This window comes from Erythrolamprus reginae, chromosome 1 (assembly GCF_031021105.1).
Source record: "Erythrolamprus reginae isolate rEryReg1 chromosome 1, rEryReg1.hap1, whole genome shotgun sequence".
NCBI classification, from domain to species: domain Eukaryota; kingdom Metazoa; phylum Chordata; class Lepidosauria; order Squamata; family Dipsadidae; genus Erythrolamprus; species Erythrolamprus reginae.
This window is the reverse complement of record NC_091950.1, coordinates 226,176,904-226,204,479: the sequence shown is the minus strand read 5'-3', so window position 1 is coordinate 226,204,479 and position 27,576 is coordinate 226,176,904. Positions and strand designations below refer to the sequence as shown.

The 27,576-nt window shown below is 39.9% G+C and overlaps 1 protein-coding gene across 2 annotated transcripts; it reads right to left on the bottom strand.

Annotated features, from left to right (window-relative positions):
• Positions 1-197: 197 nt before the first annotated feature.
• KMO (kynurenine 3-monooxygenase) lies at positions 198-26,205 on the bottom strand. 2 transcript variants are annotated; one of them, XM_070732365.1, is made up of 15 exons: positions 26,108-26,205; positions 24,282-24,351; positions 22,050-22,186; positions 19,595-19,684; positions 16,134-16,182; positions 13,581-13,668; positions 10,661-10,826; positions 10,493-10,564; positions 6,863-6,984; positions 6,028-6,175; positions 2,252-2,309; positions 1,709-1,791; positions 1,528-1,629; positions 1,359-1,418; positions 198-630 (listed from the first exon to the last, which is right to left on the bottom strand). In XM_070732365.1, exons 4-15 carry the CDS (start codon positions 19,661-19,663, stop codon positions 508-510), a joined length of 1,140 nt encoding a protein of 379 aa, XP_070588466.1. In that variant the 5' UTR covers positions 19,664-19,684; positions 22,050-22,186; positions 24,282-24,351; positions 26,108-26,205; the 3' UTR covers positions 198-507. The 2 variants fall into 2 exon arrangements, with proteins under 2 accessions (XP_070588466.1, XP_070588465.1); XM_070732364.1 differs by having other exon boundaries at positions 22,089-22,186; positions 26,108-26,189.
• Positions 26,206-27,576: the final 1,371 nt, after the last annotated feature.

Genomic DNA, 27,576 nt, shown 5'->3' with positions numbered 1-27,576 from the left:
GGAAGAATTGGCACTAGATTTATGGTTGGGGGTCACCACAACATGAGGAACTGTATTAAGGGGTTGCAGCATTAGAAAGGTTGAGAACCACTGCTCTAGATCATATTTTGAGGGTGCACAGGGAGAGAAGAGAGGAGAGAATCATTACCTTTCTATTGCAAATATTGAATCTATTCTAGCAGAAATAGACAACTGGATCCCAACCAACAACTTTATTTTTTCACCATACTAGAACTTGAGAAGAATGGAATACCAAAATTATATGAAAATATTTTTAAAAGATGCAAAAACAATTGAATTAGATAACTCCAAACATTTCCATAATGATTATCTTATGGGATAGAACCAAAGATGAGATGGCAAAACAGTCTTAGAAATGCCTTAGCATCTTCTGTCAAAATGTGTTGATGATGTAGCTGGGATATTGCAGATTTCTTGTAAATGAAACATAAGACAGAAAAGTATTCATTTCTATCCCAAATGATTTCTGAAAGTTTTGCACCATTTTTAAGTATGTCTCCAGAAATCCTCTATACGAAAGACAGTTTTGGGTAACTTTCCATTTCTGAACAGATAGATGCCACTTACTGCTGCTGCTACCATGGTGAGGAAGAGGCCTCTATTGATCACCTTTAACAACAATGACAAAATTTGAATTTTAGTAAAAGATCTGAAAAATATTGCAGGGGGAAACAATTTCAATTATTTTGCCAACATTTTTAGTAAGACTTAAATCTGGCTATTTAATGCTATTGTTATGAACACACATAATTGTCATTCCCAAAGAAATTTAGGTTTGAGTTTAACAAGCATTTCTTGCATCCTTAATTACCATTTTTATTTCTTTGTTATACTGCTCTCTGTTTTCATCTATCCCTTTATTTCACTATGAAGCTGGCAAGATATGGCACAAGAGAATCTGATGATGATGAGCATATAACCATCTTAGTTCATTAGCTTAGAACTGTTTGGTGAAGTTGGGCTCACATTTGAGGAAGGAAGAGAGTCCTGAAAGGAAGAGATTTCAGGGCAACCTCAAATAACCTGTTGATCCTGAACAGCATCAGGACTCACAAATTCTAGCTAGGGGATTACGTGTAGTGGTTGTCCTGTAGTGTGTCCAGTCATGCTCTCCATCCTGATGAACAGAGGAGACAAGTTGGATACGACCTATAGGTCTTCTGGGACGTTATTTGCATCTTTACAGTATATATAATTTGATAGTACTAGATATTCCAAATTTTCATCTTTGTCAAATCTAAAGTGAACCTAGATATACTTCTAATCTTCTTCCTATGCATCTGCTACACAATAAATGTTTGAAGAAGCTCAGGCAAATGAATCTGAATTCAATTTACCTTATTCTGCCATTTCCATCTTTGCACAGCTTCATGGTATCGGATTCTGGAAAATGTTACCTGAAGGAGATTACAAAATCAATACTTGACCCTGGGTGAATCCCAGAAGGAAAAGGTGGATAATTGAGAGAGAAAAATATATATGAAAAATTAAGTGTTAGAGTCTCACCATAGTATACAGAGGAATGATGACAGAAGGCAGAAAGGCATGAAGCCAATTATCTATATGCTTTCGTAAAATGAACCACTTTGAATTCACACATTCCCGCATCTGAAATCACAAAGAGATAGATTTGCATTTGGTAGCATTGCCCATAATTTAACAGCCAATCAAATATTCTTTAACTTACCTCTATATAATTATACATGGCTAAATCTGAAATTGCATGATCATCAGGTACCCTCAGCTTCGAGAACATTGGAAGGCAAATGCCTAAAGAAAAAGTGGGGACAACACAGGTCTGTATCCTTACAATTTATATTGACTGGTTCCTAATATGATTTGATTGCTTATTTGTACCAGGATATGTACACTGAAAGCATATGCACCAAGACAAATTCATCTATCTGACTTTACAGTCTGTCTAATGCCAGTGGTGGGTGGCTCCCAGTTCGGCCCAGTTCATTGCCCACCCAGCTGGAACGCTTCTGTGCATGCACAAAAGCATCGTGAGTGCAAGCATGCATGTGAACTGGTAGCGACAGGATTTAGAAACTACTACTGCCTAGCACACAGAGGTTGGGAGAGTTGATTCTTATGTACTTTTGCAGAAGGAGAAGACACAGCCTAAATATGTGGATGGGGGAGTAGATGATAGAGATACCAAATTTATTTCACATAAATTTTATTTGCATTTGGTAGAATATTATTTTTCTATTTCATTGCCACTTACAGAGATCATTTTGAAACTGGTCCATCAGCTCATCAAAGACTAGACAGTCTTCAAATCCCTGGGGAGGGGGAAATGCAAGGAAAGTAAGAACCTAATTTTAATTAATAAATTCTATTTCCATGGGTATTGTCTGGGGAAAATATAGAAAACATAGACCTAGTAGGTACCAAATTACTTTTACAATTTTCAATTATAAGGTTGAGGCCAGATAACACCTCCTCAACCCTTGATGCTCTGTTCTTGCTGGCCAGTTAAAACAATTAAATGTTCAATTACAAATATTTAACCCAAAATTAAGAAAGCAAAAGTGATTACCTCAATTTTAATAAATCAGAAGTGGAAGGCATTTGAAGAGATGGCTCAAAGTCTGCCCTCAAAACCTCAGAGAGGCCAGGGGCAGGGAGTTTGTTCTGTTAAGTATCAGTAAACATCCCGGAAGCTTGTTTTTACTGGTTTTGGTGAACTTACTGTTTTGTTGTTCTTAAATGATTTTGGGCACAGCTCAGATCTGTTTATTTCTTTGTTCTTCTCCCACACCAATAATTGCTCTTGAAGCAGACATCCTTCCCCTTCTAGGCTTGCTAGCTTTCTTACTATAAGATCTAGTTGTTCTTTACCTGGATTGCCACAAGATTACCAATAATTCCCAGAATCATGCTTATGGTCCAACCCTGACTCCTTTCTACTCTGATACCTATCTCCACAACGTCCTGCTTCATTTACCTAGAAAGACCCATTTGCTCATCAAAAGCAGACATTAAACTTATTTTCTGCTATGATAAAACAAGTTTATTTTTTTATATATCTGGCGTAGTTCTGACAGTGAGTTCCCTTATTACTGGTTCTCTAGTTAGATGTGAATTGTGTCCTCCGTATTTTCCACTGTGGGAACTACAGTGAAGCAAGGTAGAAATTTTTCTAGAGAACTATTATTACTACAATTCCAATATATAGTTGTAGTTTTATTCCCCACCCGCACCCCACAATAAGTATTAAGCCTCTGATAGTTTCTCTATGATGGTTAGCACTGCTTGTTAAAGAAATACTTGAGGTATCTTTATTTAATTTATTTAATTACCTGATGAAGTGGACAAGGCCATTGGAACTGTGAGTTCCGCCACCTGCTTACTGGATCCATGTCCCTCTTCGCTGGTTTTGGCCAGCAGAGAGGTGACACGGAGCTGGGTCCAGGAGATTGTCAACGCTTATTTGAGGGGGGGTCCTTTCCGGCTCCTTATAAGGAGGCACTTGTGCGCCCCCTCCTCAAGAAGCCTTCCCTGGACCCAGCCATACTTAATAACTATCGTCCAGTCTCCAACCTTCCCTTTATGGGGAAGGTTGTTGAGAAGGTGGTGGTGCTCCAGCTGGAAGAAGCAGATTATCTAGGCCCTCAACAGTCGGGATTCAGGCCCGGCTACAGCATGGAAACTGCTTTGGTCACGCTGATGGATGATCTCTGGCGGACCCGGGACAGGGGCTTGCCCTCTGTCCTGGTGCTTCTTGACCTCTTAGCGGCTTTCGATACCATTGACCATGGTATCCTTCTGCGCTGGCTGGAGGGGTTGGGAGTGGGAGGCACTGTCCTTCAGTGGTTCTCCTCCTACCTCTCCGGTCGGTCGCAGTCGGTGTTAGTGGGGGTCAGAGGTCGACCTCTAGGTTTCTCCCTTGTGGGATACCTCAGGGGTCGGTCCTCTCCCCCCTACTATTTAATATCTACATGAAACCACTTGGTGAGATCATCCAGGGGCATGGAGTGAGGTATCATCAGTACGCTGATGATACCCAGTTGTACATTTCCACCCCATGTCCAATCAGCGAAGCAGTGGAAGTGATGTGCCAGTGCCTGGAGGCTGTTGGGGTCTGGATGGGTGTCAACAGGCTCAAACTCAACCCTGACAAGATGGAGTGGCTGTGGGTCTTGCCTCCCAAGGACGATTCCATCTGTCCATCCATTACCCTGGGGGGGGAATTATTTACCCCCTCAGAGAGGGTCCGTAACTTGGGCGTCCTCCTCGATCCACAGCTAACATTAGAGCACCATCTTTCAGCTGTGGCGAGGAGGGAGTTTGCCCAGGTCCATCTGGTGCACCAGTTGCAGCCCTATTTGGACCAGGAGTTGCTCACAGTCACTCACGCCCTCGTCACCTCGAGGTTCAACTACTGCAATGCTCTCTACATGGGGCTTCCTTTGAAAAGTGTTTGGAAACTTCAGATCGTGCAGAATGTGGCCACAAGAGCTATCATGGGGCTTCCAAGATCTGCCCACATTTCGCCAACACTCCACGGCCTGCACTGGTTGCCGATCAGTTTCTAGTCACAATTCAAAGTGCTGGTAATGATCTATAAAGCCCTATATGGCATCGGACCAGAATACCTCCAGGACCATCTTCTGCCACACAAAACCCAGTGGCCAATCAGGTCCCACAGAGTTGGCCTTCTCCAGGTCCCGTCAACTGAACAATGCCGTTTGGCGGGACCCAGGGGAAGAGCCTTCTCTGTGGCGGCCCCAGCCCTCTGGAATCAACTCCCCCCAGAGATTTGAATTGCCCCTACTCTTCCCACCTTCCACAAGATATTGAAGACCTATCTATGTCGCCTGGCATGGAGGGAATAACTATCTTGTCCCCCTAGCACCACCTTTTTTTCTGACTGTAATATATAAGAATGGTATGATTGTGTAGTAATGATCGTTTTTTAATATTTATGGGTTTTAAATTGTTTTTAACTTATATTGGATTTGTACTTTGCATATTGTATTGCTGTTGTTGTGAGCCGCCCTGAGTCTTTGGAGAGGGGCGGCATACAAATCTAATAAAACTTAAAACTTAATTTAAATTTGGATCTAAAAACAGATTGTATCCTCTATAAAACATACTTTAAATCTCTGCATTTCTCCTTTCTGTGGAACTAGTAATTATAACCATTCTTCCTTTATTTCTTTTCCATTTCATACTTGTAATCTTCCCTTGAGGTTTTGTATCAGCATCTCAAACATAGCCAGTCCAGAAAGGCAAAAATCTGGAGCTTTAGCAGCAGAAGCTACACCAATTCTCTACACTCACATCCTGAACTTCTTACCATATTATTACTCCAGTGCTTTCTTTCATTATTTTTGGTGCCTTCTTCTTTTACATTGTCCCCATGCTAGAAGTAACATACAATCATTTCCTGCGTATGCAGTAACCCTTGCTTTTCTAAGCCAAAGCTCCATGATACCTTGGTTCAAATTCCCCAAGGTAGCTACCAAACTAGACCAAACAACACAACTAGAAATTAAATCCTTCCAATCATTCAGGAACAATAGTTACTATAAACAGCAGTCACTGAGCAGGTAGTGGCTGATATAGAACTTACAGTCCCTTCTACTTGAAATCCATCATGTTCTTTCGCCACATCTCCCTGTTTGTAATGAAGTTTTTGCTTTCCTGTTTTTATGCACACTTGTTAATAGATGTGGCATGTTTGCATTCTCCACATTCCTCCTCCTGCTCTAAGAAAATCCTGATACCATCTCACAATCCCTTTGCCCTAATTGCTTGGCAGCTTTCCCCTTACTCTCATCCCCCTTTTTCCTTGTTGTGTTAGCAAATGCAGAGGAAATAGGGCACTACTTTTTTTTTAATTGGCCAGCTCCTTCACTAGTCCTTCAGATCAACAATGAGGACACCCCTTCAATTATTTGAAACTGCTGCAGAGGGTGGAAGCTGATAGTGGCAAAGAAGCGCTCTTTATTGAGAAACAACAAACATTTCAGTTGCAAAAATTATTTGACTTACAGCATTCATGCCTTGGCCATAAAAAGGTACAACGGCATGTGCAGCATCTCCCATTAGCACACATTGGGAGCCAATGTGATATGATGAGCATTTCACAGAGACCATTGCCTGAGCTGGTAGCCCAAAGTAATCTTGCATCAGTTCGTGCCTGAAATTTCAAAGTGCTGTATCATTTATCAAGTGTTATGTAAACATTAACGTTTGACAACTGATTGGAAAATGGATATTTTGAAAACTGCAAGGAGAATGGCATAACTACTTTTTAGATACCCAACAAGTAGCAATGTATAAGTTCAGAACTTCAAAGAAAAATTAAAGATCAGAAATATATACAGTATATTTCAAATGAAAAGAATTATAGATAGATATATGACTGAGCTCCTAAGGATATTTTGCATTGTCTTTTGTTAATCTGCATTATAATATAACATTGAAAAAATACCACTAAAGGAACAAAATATACAAGTTGGGGTTGAATGGCAACATGACTTAGTAGGTGGCTGTTCTTTACTTGTTTTTTTAATATTCAAACAGAGTTTGTTTTTCTGAGTTAAACTTTTATAAACCATGTTGGATTGCAGGACAATTTACAGAAAACCCATCTTAAAATATTTTTTAGAGTGACGTCTAAAGTAATAAGTGGAAATTAATGCACAATAATAAGCACCACACAAAGAACAGTATCAATGACTTTTGTGTCTAATATAATATCTGTGAGAATTTGCTCTGTCATGCTCAATGGCCCACTGATGCATAGATGCTTTTATTCTTAGATTAGGGTTTGTTTTATTTTGTTTTGTTTTATTTCATTTATAGTAGACAGATTGAAACTTACTCTCCTATTAGAGGAATTGAGTCTGGAAAATAAGTTTTGAAGAAATTCAGCACTTGCTCTCCTGTGGCAAGCTTTTCAAACTCATCAAAGGGCATGAAGAGTGTACAGGTGAATGATTTATCCTATGGATTAAAATTGTTAAATTAAATGAGAACTTGAAAAGAATTTTGATTCAGTATGATCCTAAAACTAAATTCATTGCAAAATAAAGGACACACACATATACTGTATGTGTTCATTTTTGTCAAATTCACTTATTTGAATACACACACACACATACATACAAACAAACAAATATATTCTATAATTTTCTATGCTATTCCATAAAGCTTTCAGTAAAAAAGAAGATCCCACCCTTTTCAGAGGTACTGTGCTTACTTTAGGGGCTTCTCCCCAATATTGATTGAAAAGGCAGAAAAGCTGTAGCTCTATTTCTCCATTGCCAAATTCTTATACTGTATTTTATTGGTTGTGTTCATTGCTAGTCATCTAACTTTTCTGGATGACAAAATCTAGAGTTTTCTTTTTATTGGGGGGTGTTCTTGGCTGCTTTCAAATGCATACTACCTTGGGCTACTGTAACAGCAGTATAGCTAAGGATGACTTAAATCTGCTTTACTGGTAGATTGGCAATAAGCTGAAGGTGCTATCTTAGAAGCATAGGAAAATGTTGTTGCCAGGGCATGTTAGCACTATGATTACATGCAAGTGAGAAGATACTCAAAAAACTTTATCTGTCATCTTGGTGAACTTGCAGATCATTAAATGGATGAGATGTTAATCACATTTCGAGTATATTGGTTTGGAAATGGAACAGGCATTCAAAAGTGAAATATTTATTTATTGTTTGCCCATGAATGTCTGTGGAGTAAAACAAAATGACATTTTAAAAATACCGTTAAAAACTAGGAGTGTACAAACTTTTGATGCCATCTGAGCCACAAACAGAGAGAAAGAATGGACTAGATTAGGGGTTGGTAATCTGTGGCTCTTTGGGCCCTCTCCTGTGGCTCCTTGTCATCCTGTCATGGCAGCGGCATGGTCAAAATCTTAGTGCAGGAGCAAAGCGCTCGTGCACTTGCCTTGGTGCAGCAACAGCATTCCCTCTGGTACATTTGATGTTGCCACCAGCAAAGACTGCTAGGAGAGAATGGCAGGGGTGGATCTTTTGGGGCAGGGGCCATCTTCCAAGCCTGGCTTTCTTTCTCTCTTGTCAGCAAGCCCAAGAGAAAGAAGAGGTTGTGTGGGAAAGTGCTCCCCTGCCCTGCCAAGCACAATAGCCTGGGGGGGGGAGATGGCTCATCAGAAGGGCCCCCATTGGCAAGTTGGACGGTGGAGAGGTGTGGTCAGGCTCTTGCAGCGGAATGTTCCACTTTCTGTTTCCTGTCCCTTCCCCGATCTCAGTTCTTTAAGCAAGAGCTATATTTCTATTTGTTTTTGTTTCCCTGGGCAGTGATGGCTGGGGTCATGGGCGGGGGAGCAGAAGTATCCCCTCCCTTAGCAAGACAGACCTGGAAGAGCAAGGAGAGTTGTGGGTAAGCACCAGAAAGTCAGAGGACACGCTCCAACATCGCCTCAACATGCATTTCCAGCGCACACTCCTCTGTCCTGAGATAGGATTGAGCAGGGTGAAGGGAGAAGGAAAGGAGAAGCTCAGCTGGCTTTTCTTTGTCATGGAGCATGTGGAGGAAGACCCAATACCCCCTCCATGGCCTGCAGTGAAAGCACACTTTACAATGGGAGAAACTGGGGCCCCAGAAAGAACACACAGGCAGGGCTGCAGGGCTTTCTGAGGGTGGGAAGAGACATAGAAGTAGGGAGCAAGAGAGAGCGACACACTCACACTCACACACATAGACACAGACAGAGGGGGGAGATAGACAGAAAGGGAGAAAGAAGAGAGGGAGAAAGGGAGAGAGAGAGGGAGTTACCTATTTCCAGTAATGGGTAGCCAAAAATTTTATTGCATACTGTGGGTGTGGCTTATTTTGTGGGTGTGGCTTAATGGTCATGTGACTAGGTAGGAGTGACTTGTCGGCCACGTGATCAGCTGGTAGTGGCTTGAACGATCATCATCATAATTTCCTTCACGTTTCCCACGCTCTCCTTCCTGGGTCACCCTCCCACCTCAAGCTGGGTAGTTAGGTGAACGAGTGCTGCCAGAAGCATAAATGCTTCCGGCACCAGTTCCACCCAAGCCTTCTGCTTGCACCTCAGGCGGGAGGTGGCTGCGTGAGATTGGAGGGGAGACAGGCAGGAGAGAGGGAAGCTCGTCTGAGGCCAGGAAGGAGGAAAGAGGAAAAAAGCAAGGAGCACAGACACAGCAGCATCAGCAGAGAAAAAAAGATGAGATGAGATGAGACCAGTAATCCAGGAAGTGACAGCTGCCGATCAGCTGGAGCTGCGCACACATCTTCATTTTCGCCAGTGGAACTGTGTTCCACCCCATCCTGCCTGCTGCCGACCTCTGCCTATTTCCCATAGAAAACACAGGGCCACCTGGGTATGCTTGACTGGAGGTCATGTAACTGGGTGGGAGTGAGTGACACCAAGTAGACTATGCCCACCCATATTTTGTGGCTCCAGTTATTTGTTTTCTGTGGGAAACAGGCCCAAGTGGCTCTTTGCATATTTAATCTATCAAGTCTGTGAAGAAAAACAAGTTGAGCAATGAAGTAATCCTTAATCCTATCAATTGAATCTAAAGACAGAAGAGATAAAGAGAGAGCTGATCTTTTCTTCTCTGAACCACATAACCTCTACTCTGAATTACTGAAGAATGGCTTAAGTTTGTTTGATTGATTTTTCAGACAGCCCTCTAATGTTACATTGCATAATAAAGCAGGAAAACGCCAAAAGTCAGGAAAGAAAATAAACCCTTAGAACAGCTTCATTATTAACCCACACCTGTCAAACCTGGTTAGAAGAGCAAAAGCTCCTTTTCAGTCTATTTTAAGAAATGAAATAGCAAAGTTGGTTTGGGCTGCCATTTTTTAATCTGACAAGAGGCTATTTTTTGCAAGGAAGAAGGGAACAAAATAAGTAGTAACAGCTGATATTTCACTCTGTTACACTCTTCCTTCACTACAAAAAATGACCAATTTGAACCTTGTTCTTTTCTAGAATATACTATACTGTAACACAGAGAAAGTAGAAAGTAGAAACTTCTGAACACTCAAGCTTAAAAATAGCTTTAAAATAGCAATTCTGTTGATTGAAGTTAATTTCATATCATAGTACAGTGCCCAGGTGATGCTTCCTTTCCTCCACTTTGTGACTCCTCCTAAAGTCACCCTTCAGGCTGTAATGAACTATTCTGGCAATTGTTTTATATAATAGAGAATAATTATGAAAGAGTGAATCTACTCAGACAGTTCAGTAGTTGGGGGAGTCAGAATTTACCTGCCAATAGCAATAAGAGAGGATATAAGAATGGGAATGAACTACATGAAACATGAATGGACTGTAGGAATGGAATTTGTACCAGTAAATATTTAAAATGCAGTTCCAGGCATGCAATTCATAATACAGTATGCTTCACGAAGTCAACATTGACTGAAACTGATTGTTCAGACCAAATCCAGATTCAAATCCAAATCAAAGATGAAAGATGCATTTAGAGTCTCTTACCAGGTTTGGCAGTGCAATCATCATGAATGTGTTCCTAGGCCAAATGTGAAGATAGTTTGGCTCCATTGCAAACTGAAAGACCAAAAAAAGTAATGGAAAGATATATGTCAATGCCAATGTATCTTATAAACTGGGAACAGATGTTCACTGTGAATTTTAACTACCTACATCTCCATTTTTGGGAGGAATTTTCAGTTCCAGATATCCATGTGGAATATATACTTGGCTGTAATCAAACCGCGTTTGTCTCATAAACTGCTTCCTAGCTGTGGAAAAGGCTCCATCGCAGCCCACAATTAAGTCACATGTGACCTCTTTAGTCGTTTGGTCTGATCTTTAAGAAAATATAAAAAGTGCTGACAACACAACAAATAAATCTAAAACCAGAACTGTTTTTACTAGGAATACTACCAGGGAAATACAACAAAAGTATTACATACTTAACGTTACATGTAATAACAGCAGAGAGAATCACATATGCACAAAATTGGAAAAATGGAAGTACAGTGGTACCTCTACTTAAGAATGCCTCTAATTAAGAACTTTTCTAGATAAGAACCGGGTGTTCAAGATTTTTTTGCCTCTTCTTAATAACCATTTTCTACTTAAGAACCCAAGCCCAGAAAAATTTTCCATAAAATTTGAGAGCAGCACGAAGGTTTGGCCAGTTTCCTGGCATTCCCCCTTTAATCACAGCCATCTCGGGCTTTTCTGGGCTGCTAGAGAAGCCTTTCGGTCATGCTTAAGGAGGCTTTGGCAGTCCAGAGCGAACAAAACATTTTCCTTTCTCTGGGCACTTCTGCCAGCACCCAGAGAAAAGGAACGCTCCCTTCACTCTGGGCAGCCCAGACTCCCTCATGCTGCCTCCCATACACCAGGCATGAGGTTGCCTCCCAGAGCATCTGGGCGTGAAAGGCAAAAGGGGGCGCTTCGCCCCAGCCAGATCAACTTGGCTTCAGCCAAACTGAGGAGTCACCACAGTGAAGGAAAGGCGCTGGCTACAAAACGAGCGAGCAAGAGGAGAGGGGAGCCCTTCAGCATGGGAAGGAAGAGGAAGCAGGTAGCAGCAGCAGCAGCCACCTTTTGGTCAAAGGAGTGGGAGGTTCCCCCCTCTCGCCCGCCTGGGTTTCTCTCTGTGGTGCAGTGTATGGGAGGCAGCCTCGTGATGGGTGTATGGGAGGCGCATGCTCCTCCTCGCTGCCTCAGAGTCCCTCTTTTTTTTTTTTAAGCCTTAAAGTTTTGGATTTTTTTAATTCCCCTTCAGCAGTATCTGTCCTCCTCCTCCTCTTCTTCCTCCTCCGCCTCCCACCCAAATTCCAAGCTTTTATTTCTTTCCTAATGGGTTTGCACGCATTGTTTGCTTTTACATTGATTCCTATGGGAAAAATTGCTTCTACTTACAAACTTTTCTACTTAAGAACCTGGTCACAGAATGAATTAAATTCTCAAGTAAAGGTACCACTGTATACCTAAAGTAAAAAAGGAAATATTAGAATTCACCGAAGTGGACAGGTTAATGATGGATGTAAAGAGGAAACAGAGTATTACTTAACATGGGACTTATTGTACAAATGGTTAGAAAACGGGTGTAGAGATTAGTAACTTAATGAAAGAAGATTAACAAAATAGAAATAAATAAATACATACATATATATATATACATACATTGTTTTCAGTGTTTTCCCGAAAATAAGATAAATCCTAATAATAAGCCCCACAGAGCTTTTCAGGACATGCATTGAAGTAAGCTCCACCCCCCAAATAAGCTCCCCCAATACTTTCCAGGGAAAGTGGGGGGGTCATGCCAGGAGCCTCTCTTTCTCCGGCGGGCACTCTTTTGGCCAGGAGAGCGAGAGCAAGTGAGAGGCAGGTGTGTGCATACCCTGCGGGACTAGCTCAGCTAATCAGGGCTCTGCCTATGTCAGTTTGAAACATGCACCTGCCTGCGAAAAATAGGAGGCGAGCATCAATCCCTTCATCTCAGGCAGGAGCATGTTTCAAAACGCTGACGAAAGCAGCCCAGACCAGCCGAGCCAGTCAGCAAGTGAGGGAGGTGATGGCAGGAGGCAGAGCTGAAGGGACAGTGACAGGGTTGTCTGCTGTTCAAGTCCTGCGCTTGCGGGCTGGCAAACAGGAGTGTGTTTCAAACTGACATAGGCAGAGCCCAGATGAGCGCAGGGCTTGAGAAGCAGGCATCCCTGTTGAGTTGCTGTTCCTCATCTGCATCCCACATCTGAAGGATGCAGGGAGGGAGGTAGAGGATGACAGGCCCTAGCCAGAAAGCCAGTAAGCGAGGTGGTGGCGGGAGCCGGAGCCAAGGGTGAGTTTGAAACACGCTCCTGTTTGCGAGTCCACAAGCGCAGGGCTTGAGAAGCAGATGTCCCTGTCACCTTGCCTTCAGCTCCACCCCCCACCGCCACCTCCCTCATTCGCTTGCCAGCTCAGGCCTGTCACCCTCCATCTATTTGACATCCAAAGCTAACTCGAAAATAATTCCAAAATCCTGGCTTTAAAACAAATGGCACTCTGCATATCATTAGGTTTTATTGACAATAAAATCAGGTTTTTAAGGTATAGATTTCTGAGTCCAATATTCCAATATTATTCTTAATGGGTCTTTGTGTATGATGATCTTTTCAAATCCCCCTTCAAATATGTTCCCATACATTTCATCTTATGCTTTTATTATGAGAAGAAGAGGATGAAGAGGAGACTAAGTACATGCATAAAACTGGCACTTTACATTAGGGTTTATTTATTGAAAAAAACAGAAAATATCCTGAAAATATAAATCATTGCTCAAAAATAAATATATATATATCATGAATTCAGCAGAAGGCCCTCCATCCAAGAGGTTATATTGCCATGCCTTTATGAAGTGCAATCTTCTGGTTGTTGATTAAACATTTTGTTATGTTTGTTAATTTGGGTTAAATTGTTAATTTTTGCTAACTTGGGGATGGGGAACCTAAAGGTGTTTCAATTCACATAAATACAGGCCCCACAACAGTTGGAGTCAGTGTGGCCTATTGTTTGGGTATTGGTTAATGATTAGAGGGAGTTGGGAAAATCAGAGCTATTTGATTACCCTGAAAAGGTCAGTAGCCCTGAGTCTACATTGCAGTGAAGCAGTTTGTGCTCAAAGTATAACTTAACATTGAGATACTTCTCAGCAGCTGTAAATAGAGGAAAAAGAAACAGCATGAAATACAGTATAAACATTTCGATATATATTTTCTTAGAGGTAGAATAGCTGTTTGGAAAAAAACCAGTTCTGTAATAAATACTTTTATAGAAGGTAGCACATTTCCTAATCACATTTTCCCACCCAGTCCATTCACTAAGATCCCTGTAGTTAGATATGGGTAATTTGGCCTGACACACATGTGTCAAGTCAAGATTTGACTTTTGGCACTTGATGTGATGTATGATGCATCCACTTCCTAACTTTCTGCTTTCATCTTCTCAATAATTTTGCACCACAAAGACAAATCATATGGTTAAAAACAAGTGTGGCCCACTCCAATATACTTATTACTTGCTCACTGTAAATAGCCAGGACTCTATCAGCTCTGAGCAACCTTCTAGTATGCCTGGCGAAAGTGCTGTTCTCCTATTCTTGGATGGGGAGTGGGCTAGTAAACTCTACCAATATAACTTTTGCTACACTCATTATTGCTTTTCTGCAGTCTCTTTTTTTGGCTTGCCATCAAATGTTTGTGTTCTACATTCCAGCAAGTTGGGCATTTAAAGCAAAACAACTGGATACATTCTCTGTCTTGTAGTTACTTAGATGTTCAGTAACAAACCTCCTCAATTATTATTATTATTATTGTTGTTGTTGTTGTTATTGTTGTTATTATTATTATTATTATTATTATTATTATTATTATTATTATTATTACTCTGGCTTTATTAGCATTTGTTCTAATGGCCTGTTCTTGTGCAGCCAGTATTAATCCTTCTGTCTCTTTTTTGAGTGTTCCACGGTCATGGCTTCAAGTGGAACACTCAAAAAAGAGACAGAAGGACTAATACTGGCTGCACAAGAACAGGCCATTAGAACTAATGCTATTAAAGCCAGAATTGAAAAATCAACAGACAATCCGAAGTGCAGACTCTCTAAAGAAACAGATGAAACAATCGATCACATACTCAGCTGCTGCAAAAAGATGGCACAGACTAACTATAAGCATAGACATGATGCTGTGGCACAGATGATCCACTGGAACTTGTGCCAGAACTACCATCTACCAGTGGCAAAGAACTGGTGGGATCATAAGCCCGAAAAAGTGGTTGAAAATGAGCAAGCAAGACAACTGTGGGACTTCCAACTTCAGACTAACCAAATTTTGAAACATAATACACCAAACATCATGATTTTGGAGAAAAAGAAAATATGGATCATCGACATCGCAATCCCAGGAGACAGCAGAATTGAGGAGAAGCAGCTAGAGAAATTTGCAAAATACGAAGATCTGAAAATCAAGCTGCAATGACTCTGGCATAAGCCAGTGAAAGTGGTCCCAGTGGTCCTTAGCATGTTGAGCGCAGTGCCAAAGGATCTCAGCGGACATTTGAAAACCATCGAAAATGACAAAATCTCCACCTGTCAATCGCAAAAGGCCACTTTACTGGGATCGGCACACATTATTCGCTGCTACATCACGCAATCCTAGGTGCTTGGGAAGCGCCCAACTGGTGATGAAATACAAAATCCAGCATAGTGATCTAGTTTGCTGTGTTGTATTGATAATAATATTAACAACAAGAACAGAGTTGGAAGGGACCTTGGAGGTTTTCTAGTCCAACCCCCTGCTTAGGCAGGAAACCCTACACTACTTCAGACAGATGGTTATCCAACATCTGCTTAAAAACTTCCAGTGTTGGGATATTCAATCATTCTGACTATCAGGAAATTTCTCCTTAGTTCTGAGTTACTTGTCTCCTTGTTTAGCTTCCACCCATTGCTTCTAGTTCTACTCTCAGGTGCTTTGGAGAATAGGTTGACTCCCTCTTCTTCTTCTTCTTTTAATTTAAACCTAAGAACCTGGCAGCCAGTTGACAAGCAACAGAGGGCTAGTGGCAGTGATGGGATTCAATTTTTTTTTACTGCTGGTTTTGTGGGCTTGTGAGCGTGGTTTTGTGGACATGACAGGGGTTGGATACTATAAAATCTCCATTCCCTCCCCACTCCATGGGAAGGTTACTGCAAAATCCCCATTTCCGCTAGATCAGCTGGGACTTGGGAGGCAAAGAATAGATGGGGGTGGAGCCAGTCAGATGTTGTATTTACCAGTTGTATGAACTACTCAAAATTTCCGCTATTAGTTCTCCAGAACTGGTCAGAACCTGCTGAAACTCACCTCTGGCTAATGGATTTTAAGAGTTGGTATCTTCAGAGACTTTATTGAGGTACTGATTTTGAGTTCCCTCTCTCTTTTTACACAACATGCATTTACTATGTGTAGTCTCAGCTCATGCAAAAGGAGAAGAAGGCACTTATTTTAAAGAGAAATATTCATCCTTCTCATATCTTGATTCTATCTGTGTAATGATGATTCTGCTTCAAACACAACATAATTTTATTGAGAAACATGATAAATTGAGAAAGGATCAAAACAGATTAAGCCACACTTACCAGTTATTAACTCCTTATTCAAATTTGCTCTATCTATAGAGAGAATATACTGTTTAAAAACAAACAAAAACAAAATAAGGCAGCGAACATTTTATATATTTAGCTATATTTGAATGTAGCCTTGGCAATAAACTTTTTCCAATATTTTAACAATGTAAATCCTAGATTATCTTCATGACCAGACGCAATGGTTATTAAAAGTCCATCCCAAAGAATTATCTTTTGATAATAGTGGAGTATCCCATATTTTCAAGAACCCTGAGTTCTGATGGGAATATGATTTCCAGGGTCAGTCTTGTTTGCAAGATAGAAAAGGCAAGGGAAGTCACAACACAGACCATAGCAAGCAAGGCTATGAAGCCAAAAATTAGAAGAAGCATCTCCAAGTACTATACCTAGAAGAAGGCAATAGAAGAGTTCTTCTGTATTTTTTGCCATACAGTACATAACTTTGGGTAAGTTTAGACACCAGCTGGTAAGGCATTATCGCCCGTAGTCAGGAGGCACTGTTTTAGATACTTGGGAGGAATATTGAATATTCACAGGTAAATCTGGATGAACTCACCAGACCAGGACTGCAAGCATACCTAGTAGTGGTGCAGTGCTTAGAAGTCACTTAGAATGTATTAGAATGCTAACTCGCTGCATACTCCAGAAGTTCAATTCTGAGCGGCTCAAGGTTGCTTCTGCCCTCCATTCTTCCAAGGTGAGTAAAATGAGAACCCAGATTGTTGGGGACAATATGCTGACTTTGTAAACTGCTTAAAAGTGGTAAGTGTAAAGTAGTAAAGCAGTATATAAATGCTATTGCTATTGCTAGTCAGTGGTGACATCACTGCTTAAACGATTGGAAAAAAGAATGTGAGACGCATGAATTAAAGAAAACCTGAAATAATCAAAGCAGAAATAAAGCATACAAGTCCAAAGACGGGCTACAAGAATGGTGGAAGGTCTTAAGCATAAAACGTATCAGGATAGACTTAATGAACTCAATCTGTATAGTCTGGAGGACAGAAGGAAAAGGGGGAACATGATCGAAACATTTAAATATGTTAAAGGGTTGAATAAGGTTCAGGAGGGAAGTGTTTTTAATAAGAAAGTGAACACAAGAACAAGGGGACACAATCTGAAGTTAGTTGGGGGAAAGATCAAAAGCAACATGAGAAAATATTGTTTTACTGAAAGAGTAGTAGATGCTTGGAACAAACTTCCAGCAGACGTCATTGGTAACTCCACAGTAACTGAATTTAAACATGCCTGGGATAAACATATATCGATCCTAAGATAAAATACAGGAAATAGTATAAGGGCAGACTAGATGGACCATGAGGTCTTTTTCTGCTGTCAATCTTCTATGTTTCTATGTTTCTATACTACATTTGGTATCAAACTCATGTCATCACGGCATCGTCACATGACATATCACAACTTTCTCCCCTTCTCTAAACCAGGCATGAGCATGGCCAACATGTGATGCATCCGGCCTGTGGGCTGGATTTTAGATGGACTGTATCTGGTCACTTTAAATCAGATGATTCTATTATGCTCTTCAGGAAACAAGGTCATATGAAAGATGAGAACGGCAATGATGCTCAAAAGTGCAGTGCAGGGGTCCCCAACCCCCGGGCCATGGTCCATTATCAGGCCTTGGGCCTTTCAGAACCAGGCTGTGGAAGTGGCAGGTATGTGCATGTGTGTGTGCATCTGCACCTGTGGAAGCAGTGGGCATGTACATGTTGTGGCCTGCCAGCAACCCATGCAGCTGGTAGCTGATTCTGATAGTGAAGAGACTGATGTGACTGATGCGGCCTGTGGAGCTGGCACCCAAATCGGACAGTGAGGAGGTGGAGATTCAGCCAGGGCCTTCAGAACCTCTAGAAGTTCCTGTCAGTGACAAGGAAGAAGATGCATGGGCACACAGAGCTGCCAAAAGGCAGGAATGGTTCCTCAGAATGAGGTCTCCTTGGGAGTAATATTTGGGGCTAATTGGCCACTCCCCTAATTGGCCACTTTAAGGGATGATGACGAAGGAGCCAATTTGCAGGAAACAACTTTGTTCATATTACTTTGTGTCTTGACTCCAGAAACGTCTGATCGTCTCTTATTCTCTTTCTTGGCATTTTTCCTGCAAGTCGCTTCTGGGCATTTTGCCAACCATTGTAAGATTGCTGTTATCTGCAAGACCATTTACTCAGAATTGAGTTATTGTTTCATGGACTTGTGCTGGCTGTTAATGAAGTTGAATTAACAGCCGGTGTTCAGAAAAGATTGCTTTAAATTGTATTTGTGTTTGTCAGCTACTAAGAAAGCTCATTAGTAGTCTTTAATTTAGTACTGTAAACTAAGGTTTGTACAGAATTTGTGTGTGTTGTGTTCTTTGTGGTCTGTAGCCTGGGCAGAAGAGTACACTCCATTTGCATGAGTAGTGAGCCTGTGTGCCTGCCATTCAGGCAAATGGAGTTTCGCTTGTATGGAAGAATATTCTCTCCCACTCTCCTGCTGGTCTGCAAAGCTGGAAAGGTTAGGCAATTCTGCTATATATGCTTAGTTATACCATGGTATAATAAATTATGATAAATGCAAAGGTGAATTACATTTAGGAATTCTAAGGCAAATTTCAGGAAATGCTTAACACATCATCAAGAAAGCATGTAGGACTATTAATGAGTAAACAGAATATAAATATTTAAAGAAGGGAAAAAGCTAGAATTAGAGGAGAATTTGGAATGGGCAGCTGCAGTTATGCAGGAGATAGATTGGGGAAAAAGGTTTGCTTATTCCCAAGCGTTGCTTCATGCAATATTTTGGCAACATTTTGATTTTCATTTCTAATCCAGTAACTCTTATTCAGTAATGTCTGTATAGTCATCTTACGATTTAAAAAAAAATCATCCTTGTTTTAATATATGTAAGTCACTTCCTCAAATTTCTCTCCATTCTTCCAATATGCTGTCACATTTTAGAAGAAGCGAAAGAAAGAACAAGAGTACATATATAAGAGCAGGGATGATTTATAGGCTAGATTAGGAAATTAGTCCACAGGTATATCTTTTTATTCTCTTCTAGACAAAACAATATAGTTAAAGGAAAGTCTACTGTGTGCCATGAATAGAATAGAATAGAATAGAATAGAATTTTTTATTGGCCAAGTGTGATTGGACACACAAGGAATTTGTCTTGGTGCATATGCTCTCAGTGTACATAAATGAAAAGATACATTTGTTGAGAATCATGAGGTGCAACACTTAATGATTGTCATAGGGGTCATCAGCAATCCTGCTGATCCTAACTTTCACTCAGAGCTATGCTAAAGATGGACGATGTGATATTGGAAATGGCCATTTGTATCCTCATACTTTCAGGAAATAGTGCTACTGTTGCATTAGTCACATCATGCATAAGTATGCAAAAATAAAAGTTAAAGACTTTAGCTTTAACATATTTTGACTGATTTAACATACCTGGTCCTTTCTTCCATAATAAATTGTGTATCTTTTCCCTGAGCGATTGTGAATTCTCCTGCCCTTCATGGGGATGCCTTTAGACACAATCTGAAATTAAATATATTTTAAAAATAAATAATTTTAATGCTGCATGCATTTTTTCAATTTTCAAAAACTTTATTACATTTGGGGGCGTGGGGGGTCATGACCAGACAAAGAAAGTTTAAATCAGCTGTCTCTGACTATTGTTTGGTTTAGAAACAATTTACTTCAGTGTTAACCTCTTTGGATTGCTTTTTTTAAATCTTGAAATGTTATGGAAGCCATTTTATAAAAGGCAAATATTGCTCCTTATCAGAGGCTGTATCATATTTTCCAGCCCAAGTGTGCCCATTTGCCTAAGAAGGTTTGTAACCTGGCTCTCACAGAGAGGAAGGGATCAGTCTATTCTCCAGTGCATCTGAGAGCAGGACAAGGGTGAAAGATCAATAAAGAGAAATCCAGTCTAGAACTAAGGAGAAATTTTCTGACAGTGAGAATGATTAGTCAGTGGAATAACTTGCTTTCAGAAGTTGTGGATGCTCCATCACTGGAGGTTTTCAAGAATAGACTGGGCAGCCATTTATACCTGTACACTGTACACTATACCTAGACCTGTATACTGCACAAGTCAAAAAAGAGTGCCTGGATCAGGTACTGCCGGTTGCAGCCTTCGGGCGAGGAGAAACGGCACCCGGCTCCATTGCACAGCATTGGAAAAAGCTGCACAGTACTTCATTGTTGGGTGCATGGGAGAAGAGGAGGGGAGGGCAGAGAGAAAGCCGGGGGCTAGCTACATGGCCGCCAAAAACAAATTGGGAGTTTTTAAAAATGCCGCGGGACAAATTATTAAAAATTGTGACTGTCCCGCCAAAAGCGAAACGTCTGGTCACCTTATTTTAACTCCTCAAAATGATGCCCTAGAGCACTGCACACCAGAACAATTAGACACAAGAACAGTTTTTCCTGAATGTCAACACTCTGCTAAATAAATCCATCACTGTCAAACTATTTACTAAGGCTGCATTACTATTAGTCTTCTCATTGTTCCTATCACCCAACCCCTCCCACTTATGGCTGCATAACTGTAACTTGTTTCTTGTATTCTTATGACTCAAAGTGAGTTTGCGGAGAGGGGCGGCATACAAATCCAATAAATAAATAAAAATAAATAAATTTTGATTTTTTTCCTGATTGCTTATTTGTACCCTATGAAAATCATTAAGATCACTGTATTAACCCCTATGTTGTTCTCTTTCTTTTCTTGTAGGGCACAGTCTTTCCCTGAGGGGAGGCTGCCTGTTAGGGCAAAGCCATTTTAGTTGGGGTCTTTGTCCTGCCACATTTTATGCTATTTTAAAAAGCATTCTTTGTTGTGGGAATTTGGAAGGGGGAACTGTATGAGGAAGGGGGGGGCAGGATAGGTATAGCCAGCTCAATGTCACTCATGGAAGCTCCTGGAAACAGTGAAGGAATGGCCCATGATGCCTCTGCCAGCAAAAATGGAGCTTGGGAGGGCTGTGCTTGGCCTCCTCAGGCTCTGTTTTCAGTGGCAGAGGGCTGCAGGAGGCCGCCACAGCCAAAACCAGAGCCTGGGAAGGCCACACGTGGCTCTCCTGAGCTCTGTTCTCACTCGCAGAGGCACTGTGGGCCAGTCCTTCACTGTTTCCAGGGTGGCACTGTTGCCGAATCCAGGGTGGCCCCATGAGGCTTGAGTTTGACATCTCTGATATATAACGTCTCCTGCTTGAGCAGGCGGCTGGACTAAAAGACCTCCAAGGTTCCTTTCAGCTCTATTCTGATAGAAATCTTGTATTATATGATCTATTTCACTGGAAGATTCTGGAAGACTTTGTTTGGCCTCCTGAATATGGATCATTACTGCACTAGTGGATTATAAAACTCTTTATTACCGGTTCATATGTGCGCTCATGCTCACACGTAACGCTTCTGTGTGTGTGTGCAGAAACATCCCAGGTGGGTGGGCAGAGCCTCCTGCTACTAGCACAACTGGTTCTTAGAACCAGGCTGAACTGGGCGCAATCCACTGCTGCTCTACCGGTCCATCACATATCATTATCTAAACTGTACGCCATCCGTAATATATTCCACAATGGATTATTGGCAGACAAGGAATAATGTAAGGCTTTAGTGGGTAATGGACTTTCATCAAGCAAGACCAACCTGAAAAGTTAATGATTTGATCCCTGCAGGGGCAAACACAATAGCTAGCAGCATGATTTATTATTCTGTAGAGAGTAAGGAAGATGAGTTTGATGGAGACAGGCAAGCTCTGTTGCCAAGGTAACAAGGGATAAAAGATATAATTATATACCGGTATTATTTGTAAATGTTTAGATTATGGGGGACAGAATCCTTAATACTCTGCCCTAGAAATGTTATTAACAAATAAACAAATAGTCTTATAATCCACCTGCCACAGAGAACATTAGCTCTTTTTCTTTAAGGTCACCTGATCTTCCATTCCAACTGCCTTGAGAGCTTCGCGTCCCCGGTGAGATAAGGCCAAATTAATGCTCCTGCCACGAATTGCACTTGAACTACGGATATCTGAAAAGAAATGAAGCAGATGTTTATTGTGTGCATTGAGATATTATAATTGCTAGTAAGAAAAATGTTCATAATTCCTTATTACTCATTTTCCAAAGTAGTACTATACATTTTTTTCCTGTTAAGGATAGCAGAAGGATATGAATGGCATGTTTATTTATAATTTATAAAGTTTATAGGCCGTCCATTTAATCTCAGAGTAATTCTCTGTTGTACCTCATGATGGGTATCATTTTTTGGGGGGTGTCGGTCTCTATATGACTGAAAACATGTATAATGAAATCAACTTCACAGCTGTTCCAAAGGTGCTTTTTCAGGAGAAACTGGACTTTCTTTTTTTTTCTTTGAAGGCAGACCCTTCACTTGTCTTCCAGGAAGCTTCTTCAGCTCTGACTGGATGGTGGGGAATTCCTAGAAGACAGCTTGCCATTTGCATCCTTTTTGAGGGTCACTGAAGCACTTGGATGTTTTGGGATGAACACCCTTCAAATGGTGTGTATGAAGGGATTTCCAGAAAAAATACAGACCATAGGAACCAGAGGCACTACTCAGGGGACACAGATAAATCTCCAAATGCTTGAATGACCCTCAAAAAGTATGCAAATGATCAACTATCTGCAAGGAATATAAATCCTTCCATTTCCCACCATCCAGTCAGAGATGAAGAACCTTTGTGGATGAGAAGCAAAACGTCTTTGAACAAAAAACAAGAAAACAATTGTCTCCTGAAAAAGCACCTTTGGGATAATCAGGACCTGGATGACTAACTATCTGTACAGACTTTCAATCTCATAGCAAATTCCTGCTCCTGGGGAAATAGCTTCACACAATGGAAAGGTGAGGGGTTTCGTTGCAATGCTGTTCACAGCATTCTGGTTCTCTTGCCCTCCCTTTTGGCCCCTCTCCCAAACACGATTGATTCCATAGGATTTTCTGACCTCCTTCTTGTGCCTGACGCCAGCCATAGGAAATATCTGGCCACAGAACTGCAGAAGGGTCTGCCTATATGTCTTTTATTCTGGGACTTCTTTTGCACTTTTGTTGTTCTTATTTGAGCGAAACAATTTATTCAAACAGTATTGAATCACCAGCAATGTAAGGAATGAAGCTAGAATTTTTATCCAGCTTGATCAACAATAAGCAAGGATAAATGTAGCCACACACCCACACACACCAGCCAGGTTGTGGCTATAAATTTCAGCCAACTATAGATTTTAATGAGCCAAGTTCTTACCTCCAGGTAGACAAATCCTCTAAGTCTTCTACGTTAAGGCTGAATTGGGCACATAGAACTGATCTCAGAAATATTTTATTTATTTATTGTTAGAGTTGAAAGGTCATCAAGTCCAACCCACTGCCTGAGCTGGAAATCCTATAGCACCTCAGCCAAATGGCAGTCAAATGTTATATTTGAATTGCTTGGAAGGCTTGGAGAACTAAAGGGAGAGAATTCCCACTTTTTAAAAAGAAAAACCTGACAATGATTGATGGACTTCCCATCTAGGCTCATGTAAGACCCTGATTCTAGCAAGACAACTGGCTATTTATATGATTTTATCTTCTCACATGTCACTTTATTAATATACCATGCATATACTGTACTTTGACTTTGGACAACACCATTTCCTTAGTCTTGGAATCATGGATGCTGTGTTTTGCACAATGTAATATTTGTCTCCCTACTTCTCCATCCTGAATATTCTATTCACAGGCAACATGATTGAATATACAGATTTTTTATTTTGCTTTTAAAATCACACTTGGGGCAAAAGAAAGATTCTACTTTTTTTTTTTTAATGATTGTGCAATTTTGATCAATAAATTTTGGTATAAATTCATTGATGTGAAGTTTAGAAGCAGGTCCTGTTGCTCCAACTTGCAAATATGAGGATAATAGAGATGCTGTATTTGATCTGAAAAATCTAAACCATTACTTAAAGTATTATTGTACATAATGCTAATTATCGAAGTCTCCTGGTGATTTAATACTATAAAATCCACTTTTAAAAACAGCATTCCAGTAAGATTTGTAGGCATCTATATAAGTAGGATTATTATCTAAAATGTTTGTATGTTATCAAGTAACAGATCATACCTGATCTTGCTTCATACATTTCTACTTGGAATCCCCTTCTTGCAAAGAAAGAAGCATTTAGAGAACCCACCTGCAACAGAAGCATTGCAATGTTTTTTGAGTCAAAAACAAAAATATGCTGGAAAGGATTTGGGAGAATGCTACAGGGTTTTAAAATGCATATCTTATTTTATTTGATTTATTTTCAAGTATGTATTTGTAATATACATAGATATAACGTTGTCTATATACATAAGATGGGTACTGATAAGAGGGAACAATTGAACAGGGACAGTAGGCACGCTGGTACAGTTATGCACGTCCCTTACTGACCTCTTAGGAATCTGGTGAGGTCAACAGTGGACAGTCTAAGGGGTTTGGGAGGATACGTTTGAAGCCTGTTCTGTAGGATAGAATCAAGTCAACCAAATCCCCCAAAATGATATATGTGTGTGAATCAGACTCGACAAGATGACAAAATGTAAATTTTGAGGGACTTGCTTCTGCTAGAAATGTGAAGATTTTGAAAATGCCACTTCATTATTTCTATCTGCATAAAGAAGTTTCTTTTATAAAAAGAGTCATGAAACACATTTAATCATTGCTTCTTATAACAGTCCAAGCAAATTATAAAATATGTTTTTGTTTTGTTATAATATTTTCATTTTTATGTCATATTTTATTTTATATTTATTTATCTATCTATCACACAATCACTCTCAATTTTGTATTCAAGGTGTATTTGTCTCTGGAATTGCTTTCTTTTTTAACTTGTTCAAAGCCACAAATTTTACCAACTTTTAACAAGTATTTTTTTTTATGCACAGAACCTTCCCAATTAGGAGAAATCATTCTACTAACCTGTTGCCATTCACATCACAATATCACAGTTAGAAACTTTTAAGGAAAAGACAAACATCTTTTATGGGCCATATTCTCATCTCCATATTACTTTATCCTTATTTCTTTAGATATAGGTGAAGTTTTATATATTTTAACAATGAAACAGGCATGTGTTATTATAGTCACTTGTCCTTAATACAAAGACAACAAATTTCTCAGAATATACAGAATCAAATTAAATTTCTTCCCAATTCATTTTTATACAAAATAAGTAATATTAGTGTCGTCCCCGTCCCCCCCGTCCCACACACAAATTCACACCATCCCATACTCATCAGACATGGGACATCTTATGGTTGCTTCCTGATTTCTGCAGACTGGTGCCAATTAAAAATTAAAATGGTGCTCCAAAATACCAACAGAACTTCCGTAGCTACAATTTACAGGGGAGAACTGCTAAAAGCAAACAAGTCCAGCATTCCTACAAAAACACTTCAAAAGCTATTGATAAACCCATATGATAAACGAATTACGACATACTTGTGGGTTTACATAGATAAGGAGATATGACAGCAATTCTTTATCAGCAATCCTTTATTTTCAGCTTAAACAGATTTTTAAAGGTTGAAACATTTTCTGTCAAATAGAGAAACCTAGTTAGGTTTCCTGTTTCATGTAAATACAAAAAATAGCCACTATTCAACACCTAGCAATGATGATTAAAATTTTGTTTACAATTCTGCTCAGTGACCATAATTTTGTTATATTTTTATAATATTTTGAATGATTTTATAGTTGCTGTACGAGTGGGAGTAATTGATTTTAATATAACTAGGGATTTTGGATAGTTTCGTAATTTTAATTTAATTGGATTTAATTTTATTGTAACTTACTGGTTTTTATATGTTGTAAGCCATCCCGAGTCATCGGAGAGGGGCGGCATAGAAATCCAATTAATAAATAATAAATAAATAAATAAATAAACAAATTTTAAAAGATCTTACCAGTCCTCCACCAATTATAGCTACTTTTTTTCTCTGTGTATTAGAAGAATCCATGGTTTGAATGTCTCTCCTTTGACTAGTCAGAGGAATCTGTACCCTCTTCTCGCAGTCAGCAAAAAATGTTTGCAAGGGAGGAGAAAGAGGAGGGTCCATTCAGTTCTATGACCAACCAGATTTTGCAGAAGCAGATGACATTTTGACATCAGGTCTTCTTAGGTTGTTCATTGTCTAATATAACTTTCAACAGTAGAATAACAAGATTAAAGATCACCCCTTCCCCATTGCCTCCAAGACAAAATATTTGAATCTGTACTTGGATATCTGTTACCTATACAGGTAATCCTCAACTTATAACCACAATTGAACTCAACATTTCTAAGCAAGACAATTAAGTGACTTATTCTATTATCTTTCTTGCCACAGTTATTATGTGACTCCCTGCAATGATTAAGTTAGTAGCACAGTTATTATTAAGTGGCTTCCCTATTGACTTTGCTTGTCAGAAGATCACAAGTGTTGATCACATGCTCCTGAGACACTGCAACCATCAGAAATAAATGCCAGCTGCCGGCATCCAAATTTCAATCACATAACCATGGGGATGCTGCAACAATACTGTGAAAATGGTCATGTCATTTTTTTTTCATTGCTATTGAAACTTCGTATAGTCACTAAGCAAATGGTTTTAAGTCGAGAACTACCTGCAAAAAGAATGAGGGAATTCCTAGGTGTACTTCTCACTTAGCTCCTGTTGTGAATCCATTTTTTTAAAATTATCAGAGCAGGCTGGGATGTCTTTTTCTTCTTTCTTTCTGGTGTAAGTACTCCTAATCTGAACATATTGGAAAGATATAGTTTGAGAATGTCCTAGTTGTCAGCCAGACCATGGGACTGCCTCATAAGTTGCGGTAGGGTTAGTTTGTTTAACATGTTACACAAAGCATAGTACTGTAAAAGCAATTTATGACTTGTAATTTGTAAACCAATTGTGCTATTGAGTACAATAGCTGACTCTACAACTTCATGTGTTTTAATGTTCTAACCCCTGAAAGTGGTATATTGCAGCAAGCCAAAATTACAAAGTGTGTCGTGTCATTGTGATACACAATCTGTCCCAACCCTTATCTACTTCTCTGAACATCACAATGTCAACACAAAGGGGGAGAAAGAGTTGTGTCAGCTGCATTATTGATCTTTTAATCCCCCTCCCAAAATAGCCACACATTCAATGTTGAAAAGCAACAATGAATCAAACACATTATTCTGCTTATTCCTTTTTGGCTATGCATGTAAAATAAGGCAGCAATAGTAAAGAAATACTAAACTTCAGTGTTGCTTTATAAGGAATATGGTTTATTTATTTTGACTTCTGAGTACATAGTATTTTAAGCTTACATGAGAACAATATAATAATTTATAATATAAGTTGGCAAACAAGTAAAATGCAAAAATGCATTTATGGATACTTT

Coding starts and splice junctions, on each gene's coding strand:
- KMO (XM_070732364.1), bottom strand. CDS start 26,161: ATGGATTCTTCTAATACACAGAGAAAAAAAGTAGCTATAATTGGTGGA. Junction 6,985..10,492: donor TGATTGCACTGCCAAACCTG/GTAAGAGACTCT, acceptor TTTAATCCATAG/GATAAATCATTCACCTGTAC. Junction 1,419..1,527: donor TCATTCCTCTGTATACTATG/GTGAGACTCTAA, acceptor AATCTCCTTCAG/GTAACATTTTCCAGAATCCG.